The sequence below is a fragment of the Alosa sapidissima genome, chromosome 9 (assembly GCF_018492685.1).
Source record: "Alosa sapidissima isolate fAloSap1 chromosome 9, fAloSap1.pri, whole genome shotgun sequence".
Taxonomy (NCBI): Eukaryota; Metazoa; Chordata; class Actinopteri; order Clupeiformes; family Clupeidae; genus Alosa; species Alosa sapidissima.
Genome location: NC_055965.1, coordinates 1,692,801 through 1,713,105, shown reverse-complemented (window position 1 = coordinate 1,713,105; position 20,305 = coordinate 1,692,801). Strand labels below are relative to the sequence as shown.

General features: G+C 42.2%; 1 protein-coding gene across 4 annotated transcripts; it reads right to left on the bottom strand.

The window, feature by feature from the left end:
* Positions 1 to 770: 770 nt before the first annotated feature.
* On the bottom strand, positions 771 to 19,621 carry vps54 (VPS54 subunit of GARP complex). 4 transcript variants are annotated; one of them, XM_042105553.1, is made up of 24 exons: positions 19,535 to 19,621; positions 17,947 to 18,121; positions 16,890 to 17,131; positions 16,623 to 16,707; positions 16,294 to 16,328; positions 16,052 to 16,180; positions 15,323 to 15,708; positions 14,807 to 14,933; positions 14,548 to 14,616; positions 13,561 to 13,668; positions 13,379 to 13,434; positions 12,731 to 12,827; positions 12,177 to 12,583; positions 11,733 to 11,862; positions 11,438 to 11,619; positions 11,226 to 11,338; positions 9,965 to 10,028; positions 9,735 to 9,840; positions 9,393 to 9,480; positions 5,865 to 5,986; positions 5,527 to 5,607; positions 5,321 to 5,428; positions 4,987 to 5,081; positions 771 to 2,714 (listed from the first exon to the last, which is right to left on the bottom strand). In XM_042105553.1, the coding sequence occupies exons 2-24, from the start codon at positions 18,089 to 18,091 to the stop codon at positions 2,609 to 2,611; spliced, it is 3,081 nt and encodes a 1,026-aa protein (XP_041961487.1). In that variant the 5' UTR covers positions 18,092 to 18,121; positions 19,535 to 19,621; the 3' UTR covers positions 771 to 2,608. The 4 variants fall into 4 exon arrangements, with proteins under 4 accessions (XP_041961487.1, XP_041961488.1, XP_041961489.1 ...); XM_042105554.1 differs by having other exon boundaries at positions 11,733 to 11,859; XM_042105555.1 differs by lacking the exon at positions 14,548 to 14,616.
* Positions 19,622 to 20,305: the final 684 nt, after the last annotated feature.

Here is a 20,305-nt window from a genome sequence, read left to right as displayed (position 1 = left end):
GGCTGCTAAGCTTTAACCTTTAGCCTCTGCCCATCAACTTATCTCATATTAGACTTGAAATAACATTCAACTTGATTATTTTTCTGTAAACTGTTTCAAACGGTATTTTTTCAATGGAATTATGAAGAAAGTTGTGTTCAATTTTATAATATTTTACATTTTCTTATCAGGGATTACCTATAAACATGAATAGCTTTCAACCCATACAAATGAAGTCCATATAACAGAAAAGAGTTCTTAGATTCCAGTGTTTACATAGCATACTATAGGGCCGTAGCAACATGGGGGATGCAAAGGCACACAGCGGTGAAATCAGTTCCTGCCATTCTATAAAATTTGGTATGGGGTGGTGTTTTCTTTTTTCAATAATGTGTAAAAGGACTGTTACCCGTTTTCATGTCATTCTATCTATAGGCTAAACCATATATCTATAAACAAAAATCATATCAACACAAATCTGTGCATTGGTACAGAAAATGTACAGATATTGTGGCCAATACTCAAAAACATGAAATTTCATTTAAAAAAAATAATTATTTCTTAATGAAAGATTACTTTTATTCAAAATAAATAACCCTTTGAACCTCTTAAGGTTGGATTTGTCATATTTTTCAATATTTAGGTAATGCATCAAAAAATGCTTTTACTCATATTGGGGTGCCAATATGGAGGGCACTACTTTGCCTTGCCACACAATCACACAATACACATAAAAAGACAATGGCAGAAAACAAAAACAGTAGAATAATAAGAATAAAAGCACACAAATAAAACGTCCCATATGGCTTTATTGAAAAAAAAAGAAAAGAAAAAGAAATCGCTTGATTCAACACATTTAAAAAAAAAAAATGCTCAAGCATGCTCTAAGATTTTGTTTGTCTTGCACTTCCTCACTGGCCCCCATGAAGGGGCCAAGATACACATACAGCAAATTCACATGCACTCCCTTGCACGCACACACACAATCTCTCTCTCTCACACACACACACACACACACACACACACACACACACACACACACACACACACACACACACACACACACACACACACACAGAAGAGTGGTACAGTTAGGCACTCTTTAGAGTCTGATAAAGTCTATGGTATAAATCAAAAGTATAGGCACTTTTGAATTCGACAGCACTGTTGCTTCTGACTGGTGCAGTGCTTTCCAACACACTGTGAATACTTTGCCCATAATTTAACACCCCCTCACCCTCTCTTTGCCAACACCAAGATTTGATCACTCGTCAAACACTACAACAGGACATCATACTTGGACCAAGGTTAATAAATATTCAATCATGAATGAAAAGATAATCAAGCATGTAAGCAATTGAAACAAATATTTGTATAGGGACATTTGGCAGCAAATTTCTCTGGTATTCTGATGGTCTGAGGTTTAGATTTCAGTGTCATTCTTCTTTCCAATTCAATTATCATCCTCCTCCTCTCATATTTCTGGATTCCCTTACACAGCAGCTGTTTATGCATTTGTTTGGGGAGAATGCTTGGAAATACATTTTGCCATCATGCATAGCAGTCAGTAGTCTGTGTGCATAGATATGGACTGACCAGGGAAAAGGACAATACTTCACTAACAAGCTATACACATAATCCCATCTATCAAATATGAAGACATACTCAAACAAACAGAGTGTCCTCTATACATTTTTTTAAATATTAAGATATACTTTTAGAGTTTTTTTTATTTTATTTTACTGATAATCTTGGACCGGTCTGTCCAAGTGCTTGTTTAAATCAAGCATATCAAGAGCCAAGAGGTCAGTTAGTAACTTAAACAATGGCCTCCATGAACGCCTCTGTACTGTTTACAGAAATATTAGAATTCTGTTAAAGCTGTGGCATGTGACATGTATACATTATATTCCCATTTTAAACAGAATCTTGATTTCCATTTCATTGAGATCTAGGCTACATGTGTCTGCATCCATCTGGACAATTAGCTGACCTGATCATTATTTCTTCCCCCTCTTCACATCCAATCTGCTAAAAACCACAGTTTAAAACCTTAGAAAAATGTACAAGAAATAAAATGATACTTAATGTTTTTACCATTGTTGAGATTAACTCCTCCTTAATCTCAAACATTTTTCTACATGAGTCGATCCTCATTTATTTATCCTCATTGCATTGCACACAATGGCGAGATATACTGTATCTTGTGCATGTAGTGACAGAAGGAGGCACTAGTATGCACTCAGAAAAATGACCCCTGTCCAAAACAAGAAGGAACAAAATAGAAAAAAGGCTGAGAGAAACGCTGCCTTTCAGCAATGTCCAGTTTGGTCCCCACATATTAATGCAAGTTTTTCCTCAATTTTGTTTTCTCCCAACGTAAAGACGTAACAACCTTACCACTCCAGGCTCTCCCCAACCACTTATGCACCCTTCTGGGTAGGACCAGAGAAAGGCAAACGGGAAAGTGACTGGGCATTGGGATCCCGGACATGCTGGGTGGTAAGACAGAAACATACAGCCGTCCTCTCGCCAGAAGTCTTGATATCCCTTTCTTGTGGCGCTAAATGGCGTGTCTGTCAGAGAAAGCGTTGGGATAGCATCGCACTACTATGCCATTCAGCTGCCATCACCTCTTCTGCTCCCAGATTGCAGCCATGTTCAAGTCCAGCCTCTCTAGAGACCGCAGAACCTGGACATTCTCTGTGTAGAACGCTACATCAACAACCACCAGCCTGTAGATGAGAGGGGAGAGAGACACACGTCAGATGAGGAGATAAAGGTGGAAGAAGAGGCTTCATCCTCTTCCGAAAAGGCCACTTCATCACTACAAAAACAATTGCAATCTCACAACCGATTTGACTGAAGGTTTGTTGTTAACTTAACAGCTAATCAAACTAGATGTACCGCAGAGCGGTACAAAATATGACCGCCGCCCAGTCCAGCACATTTTTTCCACAAAAATAAATCACGCTGAAAGGCCTATATGATTCTAACTGTCTCAATTGCATTATCCACACTCAATTCTCACTGGTATCTGCTAGACAACAAGTACCAAAACATGATTAGTTCATGGATTTCACATGTAAAATTCATTTTATACAACCCCACCTCCATCTTGCCTGTTCATAATTCTGAGAAATTCTTGAATTGTGTGCATGTGTGCACGTACATGTTTATGTTATATGTGTGTGTGTGTGTGTGCGCTTGTGTGTGTGCCTGCGTATGTGCCTGTGCATGCAAGCGTCCATATGTCTACTGTGTGAGTATGTGTCATACGTATGATTACTGTGAATGTGTGTGTGTGTGTGTGTGTGTGTGTGTGTGTGTGTGTGTGTGTGTGTATCTGTTTGTGCACATGTGTGCACATGAAATAGGTTAACATGACCCCTGGAGGCAAACATACGGAAAAAAATGTTCACCCTAGTCCCTACAGTTCTCAAGATATTCACAGAGAACTGTGTCTGCCCTACCCTCCTTTCGGGGGGTCCAGTCCAGCGGGGGGGCTACAGATCAAAACGAAAAACGACGGTTCCATGCTATCCATGTGGGGTTACATGCCCACCAAGTTTTGTGTACCCCGGTCTTTCAGTGTCCCGGGAATCCATGTTGATGTACGTCACTAAATGTACACATACATTATATTATTTTAAAGCACCCCATGAACGAAAGTACACAAAACTTGGCATGCATTCGGAGGGTGTCATAATGATCCTACACTTTTAATTTCGTGCAGTTTTGACCTTGTCAGCCAGAGATATTGTGATGAAAACACCTAATTTTTTGCTTTTCAATTTTTAACTAGGTGGCGCTATACATGAAATAAGTGGTAATGGGATGGGTTGACATGCCCCCTTAAGACCAACATACATAAAAAAGGTGGACCTCCTAGGCCCTACGGTTCTCGAGATATTAACAGAAAACTGTCTCCGGCCACCTACAGGCCAATTGGTGTATAGTAACATAAATTAATTTATTGTGTGGCCCCCCATGAACAGAATTCCACAAAACTTGGTGTGCATACAGAGGGTGTCATAATGATCCTACACTTCCAATTTCGTGCAGTTTTGACTATGTTAGGTCACAGATACCTGCGATTACAACACCTCATTTTTACTTTTTTGTATTTAACTAGGTGGCGCTATACATGAAATGAGTGGTTATGGAATGGGTTGACATGGCCCCTTGAGAAATGGTCCTCCTAAACCCTACGGTTCTCGAGATATTCACAGAAAACTGTGTCTGCCCTACCCTCCTTTCGGGGGGTCCAGTCCAGCGGGGGGGCTACAGATCAAAACGAAAAACGATGGTTCCATGCTATCCATGTGGGGTTACATGCCCACCAAGTTTCGTGTACCCCGGTCTTTCAGTGTCCCGGGAATCCTTGACGTAAATTTGGGCATGCGAAAAAGAAAAAAAAAAAAAGAAAAAAATCTGACTAAACCCATATGACCGCCGCTTCGCTGCGCGGCAGTCATAATGACATCCCATTCTACGCTCCTGAGAGTTGTTTCTATAGACCAGTGTTTCTCAAACGTTTCTCAGACCAAGGACCACTTAACCAATAATAAAAAAAATTAAAAAAAACACCTACTTGAACCACCTTGCTTATTGTCTTTGCACCTTGCTTACTGTGTCAGGCATAGCTTACATGGGCAGTGTTGCAGAACTGTTTGGATTTACATACAAGTTGGTTCAATACTGCAAAGAACTCATTTATATTATATTTTACCACGTCTGCTCACGGACCACTTGGGGTAGTTTGCGGACCACACTTTGAGAAACACAGCTCTAGACTAACTGGGATGGTGTCTGGCTCATCTGACCAACTCTGTTTCCAGTGCCAGAGCCACAGAGCCAGGACTTGGCACATATAGTTCGGAGTGTTAACACTAGATGGGCAGCTAGAGCGAAGTGAGGAGAACTGTTCTGAACACAGTGAAAAGTAGAACATGTTCTAATCATGGGCTGCATCTATTGAGGGATGAAGATAAAAAATAAACTGACCCATGTTGAGGACCACCGTCGTTGATCACACCTAGTTTGGCCAATTGCCTTTTTAGGTGCATTCTAAAGCTGGCATTTATCTTCAGAAACAGCATCTACAAACAGAGAAGTGGGTTACGGTCAATGCTACCTTTTTTTCAAAGAAAATTATTTAATAAGCAAGTTTTTTTACAAGAGTAAGGTTAAGTGTTCTGCAACAAGGAATCAGTACATACCATACTATAGTGGATGTTTGAGCATGAATGTATATATGTGCTCATTTACCTCAACACTTGATAAACTAATTTAACACTTGATAATTACACCAAGTCTGTTATTGTATATCTGGGGTTACCTGAGTCTGCTCTTCTGGCAGTAGATCAGAGATGGCCTCATGCATTTTAGCCATCTGCTTACAGATGTTTCGGAAACAAGCTGAAGGCATAGGAGCCTTTACTTCATACTGTAGCAGGGTAAACATTGCATTAAAATCACATTTAATTAAGTAATATACCAGAATTACAAATGTTCTGATTAGAATTCCTACCTAGGGAGACTTACCTTTGACAGGACTTTCTCAAACAGACTGTCCATGATTGCCACCAGTTTGGCTGAAATTTCAGCTATATGATCATTGTAATCCTGCAACGAGACAGAAACTATAATATCTGGAAACTCTATTTCTGAGAATGCTCCAAAAGGTGCCAGACTGGCAAGACACATAACCGCGCAGATGTCACAAGACGGACTCATAACTATACTGAAACAAAACTATTCTCAATTAAATGTAGTGCATCATTTTGTGTAGGTATTTACTATTCAGAATCGAACTGCAATGGTTTTTCTCGTCTGTGCATGTAGATTTAGCCAACTCCTTGAGTGTATGTACATAAGCTTACCTTTGTGATGTGGTCAAAGTGCCTGAGGACACTGTACTGTTTTGGCTGCAGCTTGGTCTCAAAATGGGCCCTGATTATGGGAATGTAATGAACCACAAGCTGCAGACAGCGTGACACCAGGGCTGTGTACAGAAGAGAGAAGAGAAGAGATAAAGATGATCTTGTCACACTGCTGCTGCTAGTATGCCGAGCTTCCATGTACATTTGATTGAATTGGCATTGTTTATTATTCCTATTCTCCTAAATATAGTCTGACCAACATCTTAAATTGTTCTCTGTTAAATAAGTATTATAGTATTACGGTATATTGTTTTGTATTTGTAAGTTGCTTTGGACAAAAGTGTCTGCCAAATCCCATAACCATAACCATAACCATAAACAGTTAAGACCTAGTTAGGTTCAAACAAGTAGGATTGGTTCAATTATATAAGAAAATTCACACTAAGGCCATTTACAGTTTTTTTCAGTCGCTAACAAGCTTTTGCCTAACGAGTTGTCACATTTTCAAAACTCTTTACACAATTAGCACAGCATCAGATTTTTGTGGCCATACCATTTTCACACAATATGCAGTCAGTGAACACATTTCCACAATGCTTACATTTTCAGACAACAGACAAGCTATACCTCCCAACAAAACTATGGATTGTTTTTGTAGTATTTACGAATGTTAACACACAACATCCCACAATAGCAAACACAATATTCCAAACCTTAGATACACTATAAAAACCTCTGCTTCTGCTCCTTGGATAATATCAGATGCGATGTTGATGAAAACATGTGGCCTAACCCTGAAGATCGCAGAGATTAGAAACAGTAATTTTGTGTTTTTTTTTAGTTAAAAAAAACTGGGCTTTTTGCTGTTGTTTTTTGTTCAGAATGCTCTTGTGTGTTTCATGGATATTTTGTTCACTCTAAGCAACTTTTTCTGTTCTATCATACTGTAAACAGTATTTATATTTACGCCGTAGGAACGGCTGAAGTGCCCTTGAGCAAGGCACCTAACCCCTCACTGCTCCCCAAGCGCCGCTGTTGTTGCAGGCAGCTCACTGCGCGCGGGATTAGTGTGTGCTTCACCTCACTGTGTGCTGTGTTTCACTAATTCACGGATTGGGTTAAATGCAGAGACCAAATTTCCCTCACAGGATCAAAAGAGTATATATACACTTATACTTATATACTTATATTGTACCTCCTGTAGTAAACAGTAAAGGGAAAAACTGATTTGCTTTTTACTAGAATGCTTTTGAATCAGATTTTTGATCAACATTACATGTGGACATACAGTTCCCAACCGAGAAATTTAGTGTAAAAACTGTGGATAGAGCATGTTTTGCATGCAAATACCTGTAAAACTGAAACATAAGTCTATGCAGTTTTTGTAATGTCAACAATAGCCAGTATTTTGAAACCTGTGGGGTATACTACGAATCTCGATTAGTGGGTTAGCGAGGTATGTTGCGCTCAAAGCCAGGGTATGCTGTGATTAGGGTTGCGAAGGGGCGGAAAATTTCCGGAAACTTTCCATGGGAAGTTAAGCTGGGGAATTTTGGAAATATTCCAAATTGGAAACTTTCATGGAATTAAAGGAAATTATGGGAATTAATGGGAATTCACAGGAATTAACTGGGAATTTTTGGTAATTCCTACTGTTTCATATACAGACATTAAAATTTTGTTTCGTAATAAGCAATATGATTTGTTTGTTCGTATTTTCCCTTAGCTTAGCATACAAAGCTAGCTACCATGCTAGCGGAAAATCCCATTCTCTGCCTATGGTTTACTAGCGTGCTAAAATAGCAACACTGAAACCACTGAACTGCCCAAGATACACCACGCCACTCAACAACAAAATCCAATTGGTTGGAACATTGACTGACTATCAGTTTGTTAAGTTAGAATCCCAGAAAATGGTACAACAAATAATAATGACACAAATATAATGACACAACATACCACCCTAACTAAACCTTATAGATTATGTAAGTGATATATAAATTGTCAAGCTTAATCAGACAGATTAATCGTCCCATTACAGTTTATGCAAAATGACGTACACCCATTTGAATGAGGACAAAAGTGACGACAAGCCCATAACTGGGCAAATCTGTTTGCAAACTTCCCCCAGTTTCACAGTTATTCCCACACAAGATGAACGCACCATAGGTTTCCTTTATGTCTAGTAGCCTATGCTGATTGCTGTGTGCATGGGATTGACGTATGTGCAGGGTAGAAATTTGACTGAAATTGCATTAAATCAGGTTGTTTTAACTAATATTATGCTGCAAGATGGGGTTTTGTCCACTGCATTTAAGTTCCCTGTTATAGACTAACTTGCCAGATTAAAAATTCCCAGTTTATTCCTGTTAATTCCTGTTTATTCCCGTTAATTTCCGTATATTCCCGTTAATTCCTATGGAAAGTTTCCAACTTTGAAAATTCCTGGAATTTTGCAACCCTAGTTGTGATACGAAAGTGGATCTGTTTTAGTGTCGCTATATCACCATGGTATCTTATGCTGTCAACCAAATCTGGTCGGGAGGAGGTTATGTGCTAAGTTATAGCTCAAATCGTGTAATCTACCGCTCACTGACCAATCAATTGTTTTGAAAAAACGAAGTTATCCCACGTGTAGGATTCTGTCATATATCATACAGGTGGAGCTCCGCCTCTACTAACATTTTGGATCTCGAATGCGCTTTAATAGTGCTGTGCGTGCAAATATCCCACTATGAACGTGCATACCATACAACAACTGATGACGATTTATTTGATGTTATAGGTTAGACACAAAAAATGACCGCAGTGTAGATTACACTATCGCTCATAAATGCGGAAGTAATTATTTTTAAATAGAGGCAGTCTTGTGCGTCTGCATGTTTCACGATTGGCCAACGTCATCACAACACCGAGAACGTGCACAGATCTGAGCTGAAAGCCTAGTTTGACAAATATATCACATAACTGCTATCGTAGTATCACTATCGTAGTATCAACGTATACCCCCGAGTCAAGGCTTTGTCAAGTCTCAATATGTCTACATAGCCTAGATATGTCTAACATGCTTCGTAGTATACCCCACTAGTGTACTTTGATTGACTGCATGTACCTTGTGAAGTGAAAACAAGTGTTATTCTTTGACAGAATAATTTCATTTTGAGTCAGATTTCTAGTGTTTTGGTAAAGTTAGTGTGTGCAGAAAAAGATGTGTTCTGTTTTGAAATGAAGATTTAGTATATATTTAACAAAATGTGTTTTTGTGAAGAAAATGATCCATTTGGCCAATTATGTTTTGTAGGTGTGAGTCTGTGTTAAGAGTTTAGAAAAAGTAGCTGAAGTATGGGTACGCGCTTGTTAGCGATTGAAAAAAACTGTAATGTTGGATCATTAAGTTGTAGTAATTCCATTGACTTCTACTGTTCGTATCAATTTGTATGTCACATTTCAGATGAGATTTTCAGAAATCCCTAAGGGGTTGAAAAACATTCTAGCATCATGTGTGGCTCCATGAGACTATAGGCGTACCCAGGTTCTTTGTAGTGATTGTCTTCAGTCCAACAACCTGCAGCGCTCCGGCTCCTAGCACAAGCTGACAGCTCCGTGAGTTGAAGTGCTGTTACCACATGCAGAGAAACAAAGAAGGAACTCAGTTTCTCATGTTTGAAAAGCATTACCAACTTAAACATGCCATCACAAAATGAACTATAGATATAATTTTTACGGATACACTGCCACTACCCTTCACCGATTTATTGACTGTTTAATTGAATTAATTGATAGTTCTTTGAAAACATCAATATAATAAATCATTCAAATGACAAGTCGGGGAGAGTGAGGAACAAGCATGGCTTAGAATCCCGGTCTTACCTTAAGTAAATCTGAGAGGCGAGTCAGCATATCTGTGGCAATGGAGGGGATGTCGTTCACACACTGGCAATACTCCAGAAAGATCCGGATTAGCAGCAGTACAGTGCTAAACAGCAAAAACATTAGTTTAGTTGACTTGGGCTTTTCCCCTGTATAATATGGAGTGGATCCACACACACTCTCTTTTAGATGGGTTTTGAGAAAGATGGTGCTCAGTATATACAGCATACCCAACAACAGCATATCTTTGTCCATCTACGGTTAAGTAATCACTTGGTTTTCGCTCTTCGGTGCCTGGAGTGGAGACAGGAACTGAGGGTTAAATGGGCCTGCTGGAGGAAGCTATTTTAGGGGGCTTGTGTACAACATATGAAGGGACACACAGGGCTTAAATTTCACTGCGGGATTGCGGGTATTGCGCATAATTTGTTCAAGTCCCGTAACTCTAGCCATCATAATGCGAGAAATTCCCGCATACACTTTTACAGCCTGTCTGATGACGTTAATATAGCCTAATCATTAAGTGGCGTGAATGCGGTGCTATTGACCGGACTGATCAACTACCGAGTTGAATTGAACATAGCCTCATGCAGACGCACGCACACACACACGGGGAGAGAGAGAGAGAGAGAGAGAGAGAGAGAGAACCACTTTGCGCTTACGCAAATAGGCTACGCTACCATGGCAAACTTTTGCATCTGGAAAGAGCTCCTTGGTAACTATCCTGCTAGCTCAGGTCACGTCAACACTTGATCCCAGAAAGATTGTCTTCGACATGTTAGTTTTTTGAACATTTATTGTATCTAATGACATAGAAAACATACACATGCATACACATACCGCACTATGCACAACTTTTATTCACTAGCGACTACAGCCTAAAACCGTCAGGTTGAAGGGGGGCTAATTACTCCATAGAATTACTCTCAGGTATTTTCTTAAAGTGACAGGCACTCAATTACACCTACTCATCACCAATGTGCACTCAATTGGACCTACACACCACATTAAATATATGCCTAAGTGTTATAGGTTAAACGTCAATATGAGGCATTCAAATTACTAAATATGTTTAGCTACTAGTAATTACTAGTAAAATGCTATACTTTAAAAAATGCATTATTAAATAAATACACTCTATATGAATTCAAAAATATATGATAGAAACATATCACATAAGCTATCATTTTCAGTGTGTGTTTGTGTGTGTGGAGAGAGTCAAGCAGAATCTAGGATGTCCACTGTTGTGAATGATCCCACTACAGTATATATTACTGATGACGTCAGGGTGGTGGGGGCCCCAAAATCAAACACTTTTTTAAAAAAAGTATCAAAGTATTGAAATCGCAATTCTTGACTTGGTGTCAGAATCGATCCCCCCCCCCCAAATTGTGTAAATCCCCCCTACATGAATAACCTAAGGGGGGAATTCCCCCCCATTTTGAAAAATGAATTTTAAGCCCTGACACATGTGAAGTGTGAGAGCTGTACCTGAGGGTTTACGGTCAGGTAACGTGATCCTTCCATCAGCAATGGAGTTGACCAGGTCCTGAAACTCTGCAGGTACCTCTGCCTGCTTCCAGCGCTCATTGTCCAGCAGCAAACTAAGAGAGCAACAGGTCAGAGAAAGAGACCAGTCAGGACACCAGAACATGGACAACTATTTCTTCACCTGCTTTTGGGAGTGTGTTTTGTGCTCGAACCTGAGCTTGGTCTTGCGCTCCTCGTGGAAGCGGTGGACGAAGCGGTTGGCCTGGCTCTGCAGGGCCCCTCGGAGGGAGACGCTGCGGCGGCCGCACAGCTCCTCCGTGTCCTTCACGAAGGCCTCCACCGCCTGGGACAGGCGCACAAACTCCGCCGAGCTCAGCCGTTCCAGGGAACCATCCTGAGAGGCAGAGACAGACACGGCGCACGAAGACACAAATAAGTCTTGCAAAACAGGCCATTCCACCCAACCACTGTGTTCTGAGCTAACTGAGCCTGCCCTGCGGGATGTACCTTGGCTCTGGTGATAAGAACCTTGACACAGCGGTCATGGCTGACGTCCGAGGCAGTATACAACAGCTCCTGGACGTTGTTGGCCACGCGACCCAGCTCAAGATCTGAGGGCATCACGTCTTCACTGCTGCTGAGTAGAGATGAGAGGTGCATGACACGACACCCAAAAAGACAAACCCGCTGCAGCTACATTCACGTGAATCTTATGCATCATATGAATCTCTAAATCATAGCAGCATCCACCCTCCAAATGACACCATTGAGACACCTGCACGGGGCAACAGCCCAGACCAATGAGTAGTGAATCAACATTAGCTCAACTGAGCAGAGTTTTTAACAATAATATTTGTGCCAAAACATGACCTGTAAGTCAAATAAGTCTATCCAATGAATTAACAGTGTAACAGCATAACAGCATTCAAAGTGCAGGTAGATGTGACTCACAGGCCAGTGGCAAGCACTCCTGGCAGGGTGGACGTAGTGTTGGACGTGTGCTCTCTGCTTGAGGAGGATTCAGTGGTGGCCGAGGCGGAGTCGCTCCCACACACGTCCCTGCGCGCCTGCATCAGGGCCTGCGTGGTGGTGCTGCGCACCTCTGGCTGCTGCTGCTGCTGCTGCTGCTGCTCTGCCTCATTCATGGCGTCGCTGATGAAGAGGCCCTCGTGGGTAAGGTAGGCCAGCTCCGACCCCACCCGCAGATTGCCATCCAGAGGCTCCTCCTCCTCACCTTGGTCTCCTCCTCCTCCTCCTCCACCCGCCCCAGCCCGCTCTCGCCCTTCGGCCATCTGCCGGCTCCGCTGGCTGCTGTCCAGCACCTCCAGGACCACCGCCCTGACCACGCTTAGAGTGGCCTACAGCATCGCCGGCACAGAGGAGGACACCAGAGGAGACAAATACGCTACAGGTGAAGACCCGCTCCCTGTTTCACACACTGCCATGCTGTTGCATGCAGAAGTGCAAAAAGACAGTTGTGGAAACATGCTCATCTAGGCCATTACCTTGATCCTCTTGAGGAAGAGAATGAAGTGCTCAAATATATCCTGCAGCAGCTCAAACCACTGGCAGAACGCCATCAGCCGCATCTGGTCTGGCAGCCTGTGGGCCACACAGGACATTCAACATCATCTAAACATCTTCCAAAACGAAGGTGGTCATCAACTAACACATGACTACATGTACAGACATCCTAGATCCTGAATTAAATGAATCCAAACATCAGTGTACATACAAATAATACGCAAATGTGGAAATACCAGTTCCTTGCTATACCATTCTTACCATTCTATGATGACACTTGAAATACTGAGGTTGGCAAGTATCTTCTATTCATACAACAGTTACACCAAGTGCATCAAACAGTACAAAGAAGCACACAACGTTTATAATGAGGTGCAAAGTACAAAGTGTATAGTAAAGTATAAGGAAGTACACAAAGTCTTTATGGCCAGTGTTACATCCATCTGTAGCACACACACACACACACACACAACACACACAACACACAACACACACACACAGACACTTAGATTACATCTACATAACTGCATTTCATTGTCTTTGTGCTTGTACTCTACACAATGACAATCAAGTTGAATCTAATCTAATATAAAGAAGAACCCTTTTCTGGACCAGGAGTCCATACTCACTTCATGACCACGTCTGTGTCGATCTCATCAATCTGAGACACGGTGCGGAGGACACACTACAATTGGAGGGCAACAGAGGTGATCAGAGAGCATTTCATTCACAATACTTTTTTTTGTATTCATTCTGCGAAACTGCTCTTCCTCATTCTGAGCATTCCACGCTGCCACACGACTGAACATACCTGTCGGACTATTCCCTTGGCCGCCTGAATGATCTCATCACTGTAGATGTCCAGGAAGTCCAGCTTCCTTTGCCTGAGCAGCCCAAAGACCAGAGACTGCAGGCGGTCCTGTAGGGAAGCACACGTCAGACTGACCTGGAATCTGTATGCAACTGCACTGACCACACTCAGTACATTCAACTAGACATCACAACTGTACAGAGAACTGTAAATACAGGAACTTAAATTGATTAAATGATGATAGGAATCGTGCAAAATTGATTTTGTGTTGTTGGAAAATCAATATAAATCTGTAAAAAGTCCTTGGATTCATTTCCAAGTGTACCAAGTTACTCACTCCTCCCCAATCATGGTGCTTATTATTTGTCAGACTTCCACACACTACAGTAGGCATGACAGTCTGACCCATTCCGATTAGAATTCTGGAGCAGGCATTTTTATTCCGATAATATATAGTATAAGTATATATACTCTTTTGATCCCGTGAGGGAAATTTGGTCTCTGCATTTATCCCAATCCGTGAATTAGTGAAACACACTCAGCACACAGTGAACACACAGTGAGGTGAAGCACACACTAATCCCGGCGCAGTGAGCTGCCTGCAACAACAGCGGCGCTCGGGGAGCAGTGAGGGGTTAGGTGCCTTGCTCAAGGGCACTTCAGCCGTGCCTACTGGTCAGGGTTTGAACCGGCAACCCTTCGGTTACAAGTCCGAAGCGCTAACCAGTAGGCCACGGCTGCCCTCAATTCAAGTGTTTAAGAGAATTTGTATTCCCATTGAGCGGTTATTCCTTTTCTAATGGGATTAAAAGTGTCCATGTTATTGTGGCTAGTGAGGAACAGAATTACAGGCCACGATTATGATGATTTAGAATTACCAACAGACCATTTTCCTCATTACCAATAATGCCCTCTGAGCTATTGTTTCCAATGAGGGGTTAATTAGTTCTTCATTGGTCTACCTCAGCATGAAACACTCACACAAACCTTTCCCCTTGCATTGTTGTGGTTTTTCAGAGATGCCAAAAACCAACCTTGCGCACTGGTCTGACCAACCTAACCAAACCACATACGAGAATCAACCCACAGAGGACACACAATTTCCTCAATAGAGTACTAGCTCCACACATGCAAACCTAATTCACACTTTTGACATGATCTTTGCATGAGGATTGGTAGAATAGACTGTGTCAGAGTAACTATGAGCATTGGTAGAATAGACTGTGCATCTTGTGGGGCCTCGTACCTTCTCCAGAACCTGACTGTCCTCCTCAAAAGGGCGGTTCAGATCACTCTTGGCGTAGGTGGTGAAGTCTGCCACCATCATCTTATCAATGAGACGCTCCATCTCACACAGCTGAGAGCCCAGGTGCCTGAAGAGGAAGTGGAGAACAGGAAGTATGGAGCTATTCTACCTTGTAGAACTAGACCCTTCTATTCAGTTCACAATCACATACAGTGCAGCGGCTGGATTGAGCAGTACTTAATTAAGGTGACAACAACAGATCTATAACAACACAAAGAGCTATCTGAGGCTTCATATGAATGGAAAAAGACACATCTAATTGGTGTGTGTGTGGATGAATCCTAGGCAGGTATAGGTGTAGGCATCCATGAACTGTATACTAATAATATTACTCTGAGCTATACATTAGACACGTGTGCTGTACACTATTACTCTGAGCTATACATTAGACACGTGTGCTGTACACTATTACTCTGAGCTATACATTAGACAGGTGTGCGTGGGCGTTTTATCCACCTGAAGCTGTGTATGCCCTGTAGCTCCTGCTGCAGCACCTCCTTGGTGGTGGCGATGAGCTCCAGCGCTCCCACAAACTCGGAGGTGGAGAGCAGCAGCTGCACGGTGGGCTGGGTCTGGTGCACGGCCGCCATCAGCTTCAGCTTGTCGTGCAGGCGCACGCAGTTGCTGCGCGTGAGCGTCTGCTGCAGGGCCTTCAGCGGGCCCTCGCACATCACCCGCTCCATGGAGGCCATGCGGCCGCGCAGAGTGGACACCGCGTGCGCCGTCTCCTGCAGCCGGTCCTGCAGCTCGTGTTGGGAGGACATGGCGTGGAAGAATGCCTCCGAGCGCAGGGAGATTTGCCGAGCGATGCAAACTTCCACCACATCCAGGTAGTGACTCAGCTGGAATAAGGGAGAGGAATGTAAAGAGGCGTGAGGTTATGAGGTGCACGGGGAAAGGAGAGCGATGAATCAGTTTCTTCAGTGAAACCCAACAAACCATGACATATTACAAATGCAACTGTTTATAGTCTAGGACTGTCATTATTAACATATTATTTTGGAGCATATAAATATAGTTATAGAACTTATGACTTCTATGACTCATTCATAACCATTTGTTAAAAACACAAATGACACTTAGAAAGCCGTGTTGTGTTTGGCCTTGTATGTTAATCCTCAGATCTCTTCCATGAAATGAACACCACTACAAACGGCACAGCTGCATGTGTGCATGAGCACTCACCTTTTCTTGCAGTAACCGGGACGATGCCCCATCCCGATTCTTCCCACTGGCAACGCTGAAGTGTGACCACGGTAAAACGGCATTGAAAGTCACAGGGTCATTCAACGCAAAATCTGGCTTCATGAAGATCTGTTAAACAAGAAGTGGTTAAAAGCTGAAGAAGTAAAGGACATGAGACAGAGAGAGAGATTAAAGGACGGCCTCTCAAAAAGTAGAGAGTAGAGAAGACATGCGACCCTCACCTTAGGCACCTGCTCCAGTTCTTCTCTGGCCTTTTCTGTGGAGAGAAACACAGATGTCTGATTAGAGGAGGATCAGTCATTACTGCACAGAAAATGCTAAAACATCATTCATGTAGCATAAAGCATGTAAAAGCATGGCTATGTAGTACAAGCTGGTCTGTCAGGTAAGTCAAGGTGGGATCACAGTAAGATTGCAGAGAGTACATGGGTTTGTGTATGGGAGGGTGCAAGTCAAGTATTCTTACCATGGTTATGTGTTATACTGGAGACAGAGTCAGGGTTATTACCATGGTTATGTGTTATACTGGAGACAGAGTCAGGGTTCTCACCATGGTTATGTGTTATACTGGAGACAGAGTCAGGGTCGTCCTTGTTGGGACAGATGGCTTTACAACGCTCATGGATTTTCTCTTTCTGATATGGAACAAATAATTATTTTTAAACACACAAATACACATTTCCATTTCTCTCAATATGAAATAATCTCACAATTCTTTTTATTAACAATGCAACATTTTGCCATAGTGAACTACGGCTAACAGTGACTGTCAGAGACGCTGAATAATTGAAGTTGGAGGGACGGGCTTGGACGTTACCTGAGCCGTCTCCTGCAGGTATGGAGTGAAGTGCTCCTTTGTGATGTTGGGGAGGTAGAAAGAGGGCATGACTTCAGTTTCCACAAAATCAAGACCCCAGGTTTTGGTGAAGAAGTCCGACTCTCTCTTGGCCAGACGAGGGTCATTTAACGCAGCCGGTAGATTAACCTTTGAACTGTAGATGGTCCAGCGGTGCTGATCGGCCACCACAGACGGGCCGTCACAGAGCCCACGGGCCTCCCCTGGAAGACAGAGCGGCATTCACATTTCTCAATGAAAACACGCTGCATGCTGCATGCTCACTCAAGCAGAAGGCCTACTACTGCATTCTGCTTGCTTGATGAGCAAGCAAGACCTACTTCAGCAAAACAAGCAGGAGATCCACCACATTTGCTTAAGTGGCAAAAAATGAGCACCAACTTCCTCTTTCTGCTGGAATATGTACAACACCGTAACATTTTGGGGGAAACACGTGAGGTCATACCAGAGCAGCTTATTATAATGAAATATACACAAGTAGGCTGATATTCAAAGCTAAATAATTACAGATAACAATCTTCCCCACACTATACAAGCACCATCACCTCTAGTATCATCATGAACATCACCAGGACTATCAAGCATCACTATCGCACCTATACCCACCAACAGCAGCAACAATACCAAAAGCAGCCCTTTAATTAATCTTTCAAAGGGAAAATACCATCCTGTCAAGACAGAAGAACTTTGCCCTTGCTGAACACACTGGACCAAAGGAGGCCAAAGAGTTACAAATCCCCATCTATGGGCAACATTTATTCATGGTTGTGAATATTACTATTATTAGAAGCCTAACTTTCCATTCTAGGGCTGAACTATTTCTCAACTCAACACAATACATGAGAGGGCAATTTAAGCCTGAGAAATAAAGAATGCATTTGCATTTGCAACCTTTTTACCTTTACAGGATTGCACTGGGCAGTGCACCAGTCAGCCTTAACCAGTACATTTCTCAAGTTAAGAGGAGCCAAACCGTAGGCTTTCTGAGGTTGCCTACGAGCTGCTGCTGCACTCTTACCTGTGGGCTCTTTGGGGCAGACATCAGGCAAGGAGCAGACAGATCGGTAGTGTCTAGATGAGGGTTCTGGACCCTTCCGGTAAAACCCATCACTGCTGCCTTTGCTTGAGTGAGGCACTGGAGAGGAGCCGTGGCTGGACGCCATGGCATTGGGGCTCCTCTTTCAGGAGGCTAGCTGAAGAGGCACACAAAAGGCAAACAACACTGCTCAAAGACAAGTTTCACCCAGGGGGGTATTCCAAGTACGTAGTTTAGTGACAAACCTGAGTAAGTTAACTCAGTATAAGGGGTAAAGGGATAAACCTCCTAATAGAAGAGCTGCATGCTTCTCCTTACAAAACAATCCCATAGGGCTCTTGTTGTAGGAGGTTTACCACTTACTCTGAGTTAACTTACGCAGGTTTGTCACTAAACCACGTACTTGGAATACCCCTCTGAACTATGAAATGGTCTTATTGTGTTGGTGAGTTGGCACACGCCAGAACACACAGGGCAAGTCAAAAATTGATACACACCACAAACTTAAAAGAGACTGTCGATTCAATGCAAAACATATTGTTGAACCTGAATATCCAGGAAATTATTCAAATCGAAACAACTGAGGTTTACAAGCAAATGATAAGCAGCAGGATGTGATGCAGTAACAATAACAGACTGTATTGTCTGATCATTGAAAAAAGGCTAAAAAGGTCAGCTGCAACAATTCGAAGGTCCCCTAAATGGAGTCGAAAAGTCATGAAGTCAGAAGTACTAATAATGTATGTAATACCGGCATTTCAGAGGTGTTTTCAGTCATGTATGGACTGCTTTTGTCTTAACGTTAGTGTGATTTTACCCGTGATTAAACCAAACAAATTAGTTACGTTCCTTAGTTGGGCATAACATGAAAACAAACGCAGAGCGTGGCTTTTTAATGCATCTCTGATACATTAGTGAGACTGAGATAGCATGCTAACGTTAGCTGATCCTACTACCGTTCAAGCCCTTTCCAAACCAGTTATCCTAGGTGCGTTCAGCGTTGACGTGTCGCTTGCCAAATCAAGAGGTAGCAATAACGTTATGCCCTTTGGAATGCAAAATACTCTGACATTTCAACAAACGGCAACCAACACTAGTTATATTCAAGCTAACGTTAATCAACAGGGCGACTGGCAAGCTGGCCATAGCTATTACTCCTAATATGAAGTTAAACCACCTCACCGAGCAGGCTAACTTTCCCATAGCTCCCTTGCTAAACTAGATAAACACAATTCGTTAGCATTGCTTTAGGTAGCATGTTGTCAAATACACACAACATATTAGATTCTAAACTGATCAAGACAAATCGATCTGTCTGTCTTCAATTTAATCGTATTACATTCGTACCGTGAGGCCTTCAGACAACCAAACCACTAACTGCACGACAGTCAATCCCTTGCTAGATGCTAACTGGTTGACGTTAGTGCTAACGTTAGATAGATAGATCTAGAGACCTTGCTACCCTGCTGCATTACTAGTATGATAGGCTACTTGCACAGAAACAAAACAAGCCAGTGGTGGTTTACACTTAGTATGGAAAGAGAAGATGCTGAAAACACACGAGAAATACCTGTTGTTTGTAACACAGCAGCTCCTTTTCCTCACATCCACCATCACAATCTCATACACAACAAGCCAACTACAACAAGCGAAACGACCCGGCACAGTACCCACAATGCAACGCCAAAATTGATTCCTCGAGTCATATGCCTCGAGTCCAATTCACAAGATTAGCCATGGAAAAGAATAGAAAAGATAGGAAACTATCACAATTTACATTATGCAAATTGCAGATATGTGACAACTGACTACATAGACAGTGGACTGTGATGTGCTTATATTAGACATATATGTATTAGCCAATGTGCACCATGGCAAATTGTCTGATACTGAGCATCTTTGTTAAAGAGATAGAGAGGACCTACCTTATCTGAAATCTTGCATTGTAGGCTATGTCTCATTGGTTCATGCCATTCATATATATGGACCCTTTCAGGAGAGTTCCATTATCAGCATCATAGTTGGCCCCACAAGACTTCCTCTTTAACATTCCATATGTTATCTTAATGCAGAGGAAGAAGATTGGGGCCCAAATAGAATGTTCAAGCATTGTTTTTGTTTACCTTGTTGAAAGGGTCTATATAAAAACTTTTTACGAACAGCTTGCTAATGGAAACAAATGCAACAGACAGGGTCATTCGATGCCAACAACTGAACAACAACTGATGCCTATGTTAGATTTTGTACACATTTTTATTTTGCCTACACAAATGTGCACTCACGATGCACATAAGAATCAAAATATTTTTATTCATATTTTCATTATAGACCTATGGGGTGC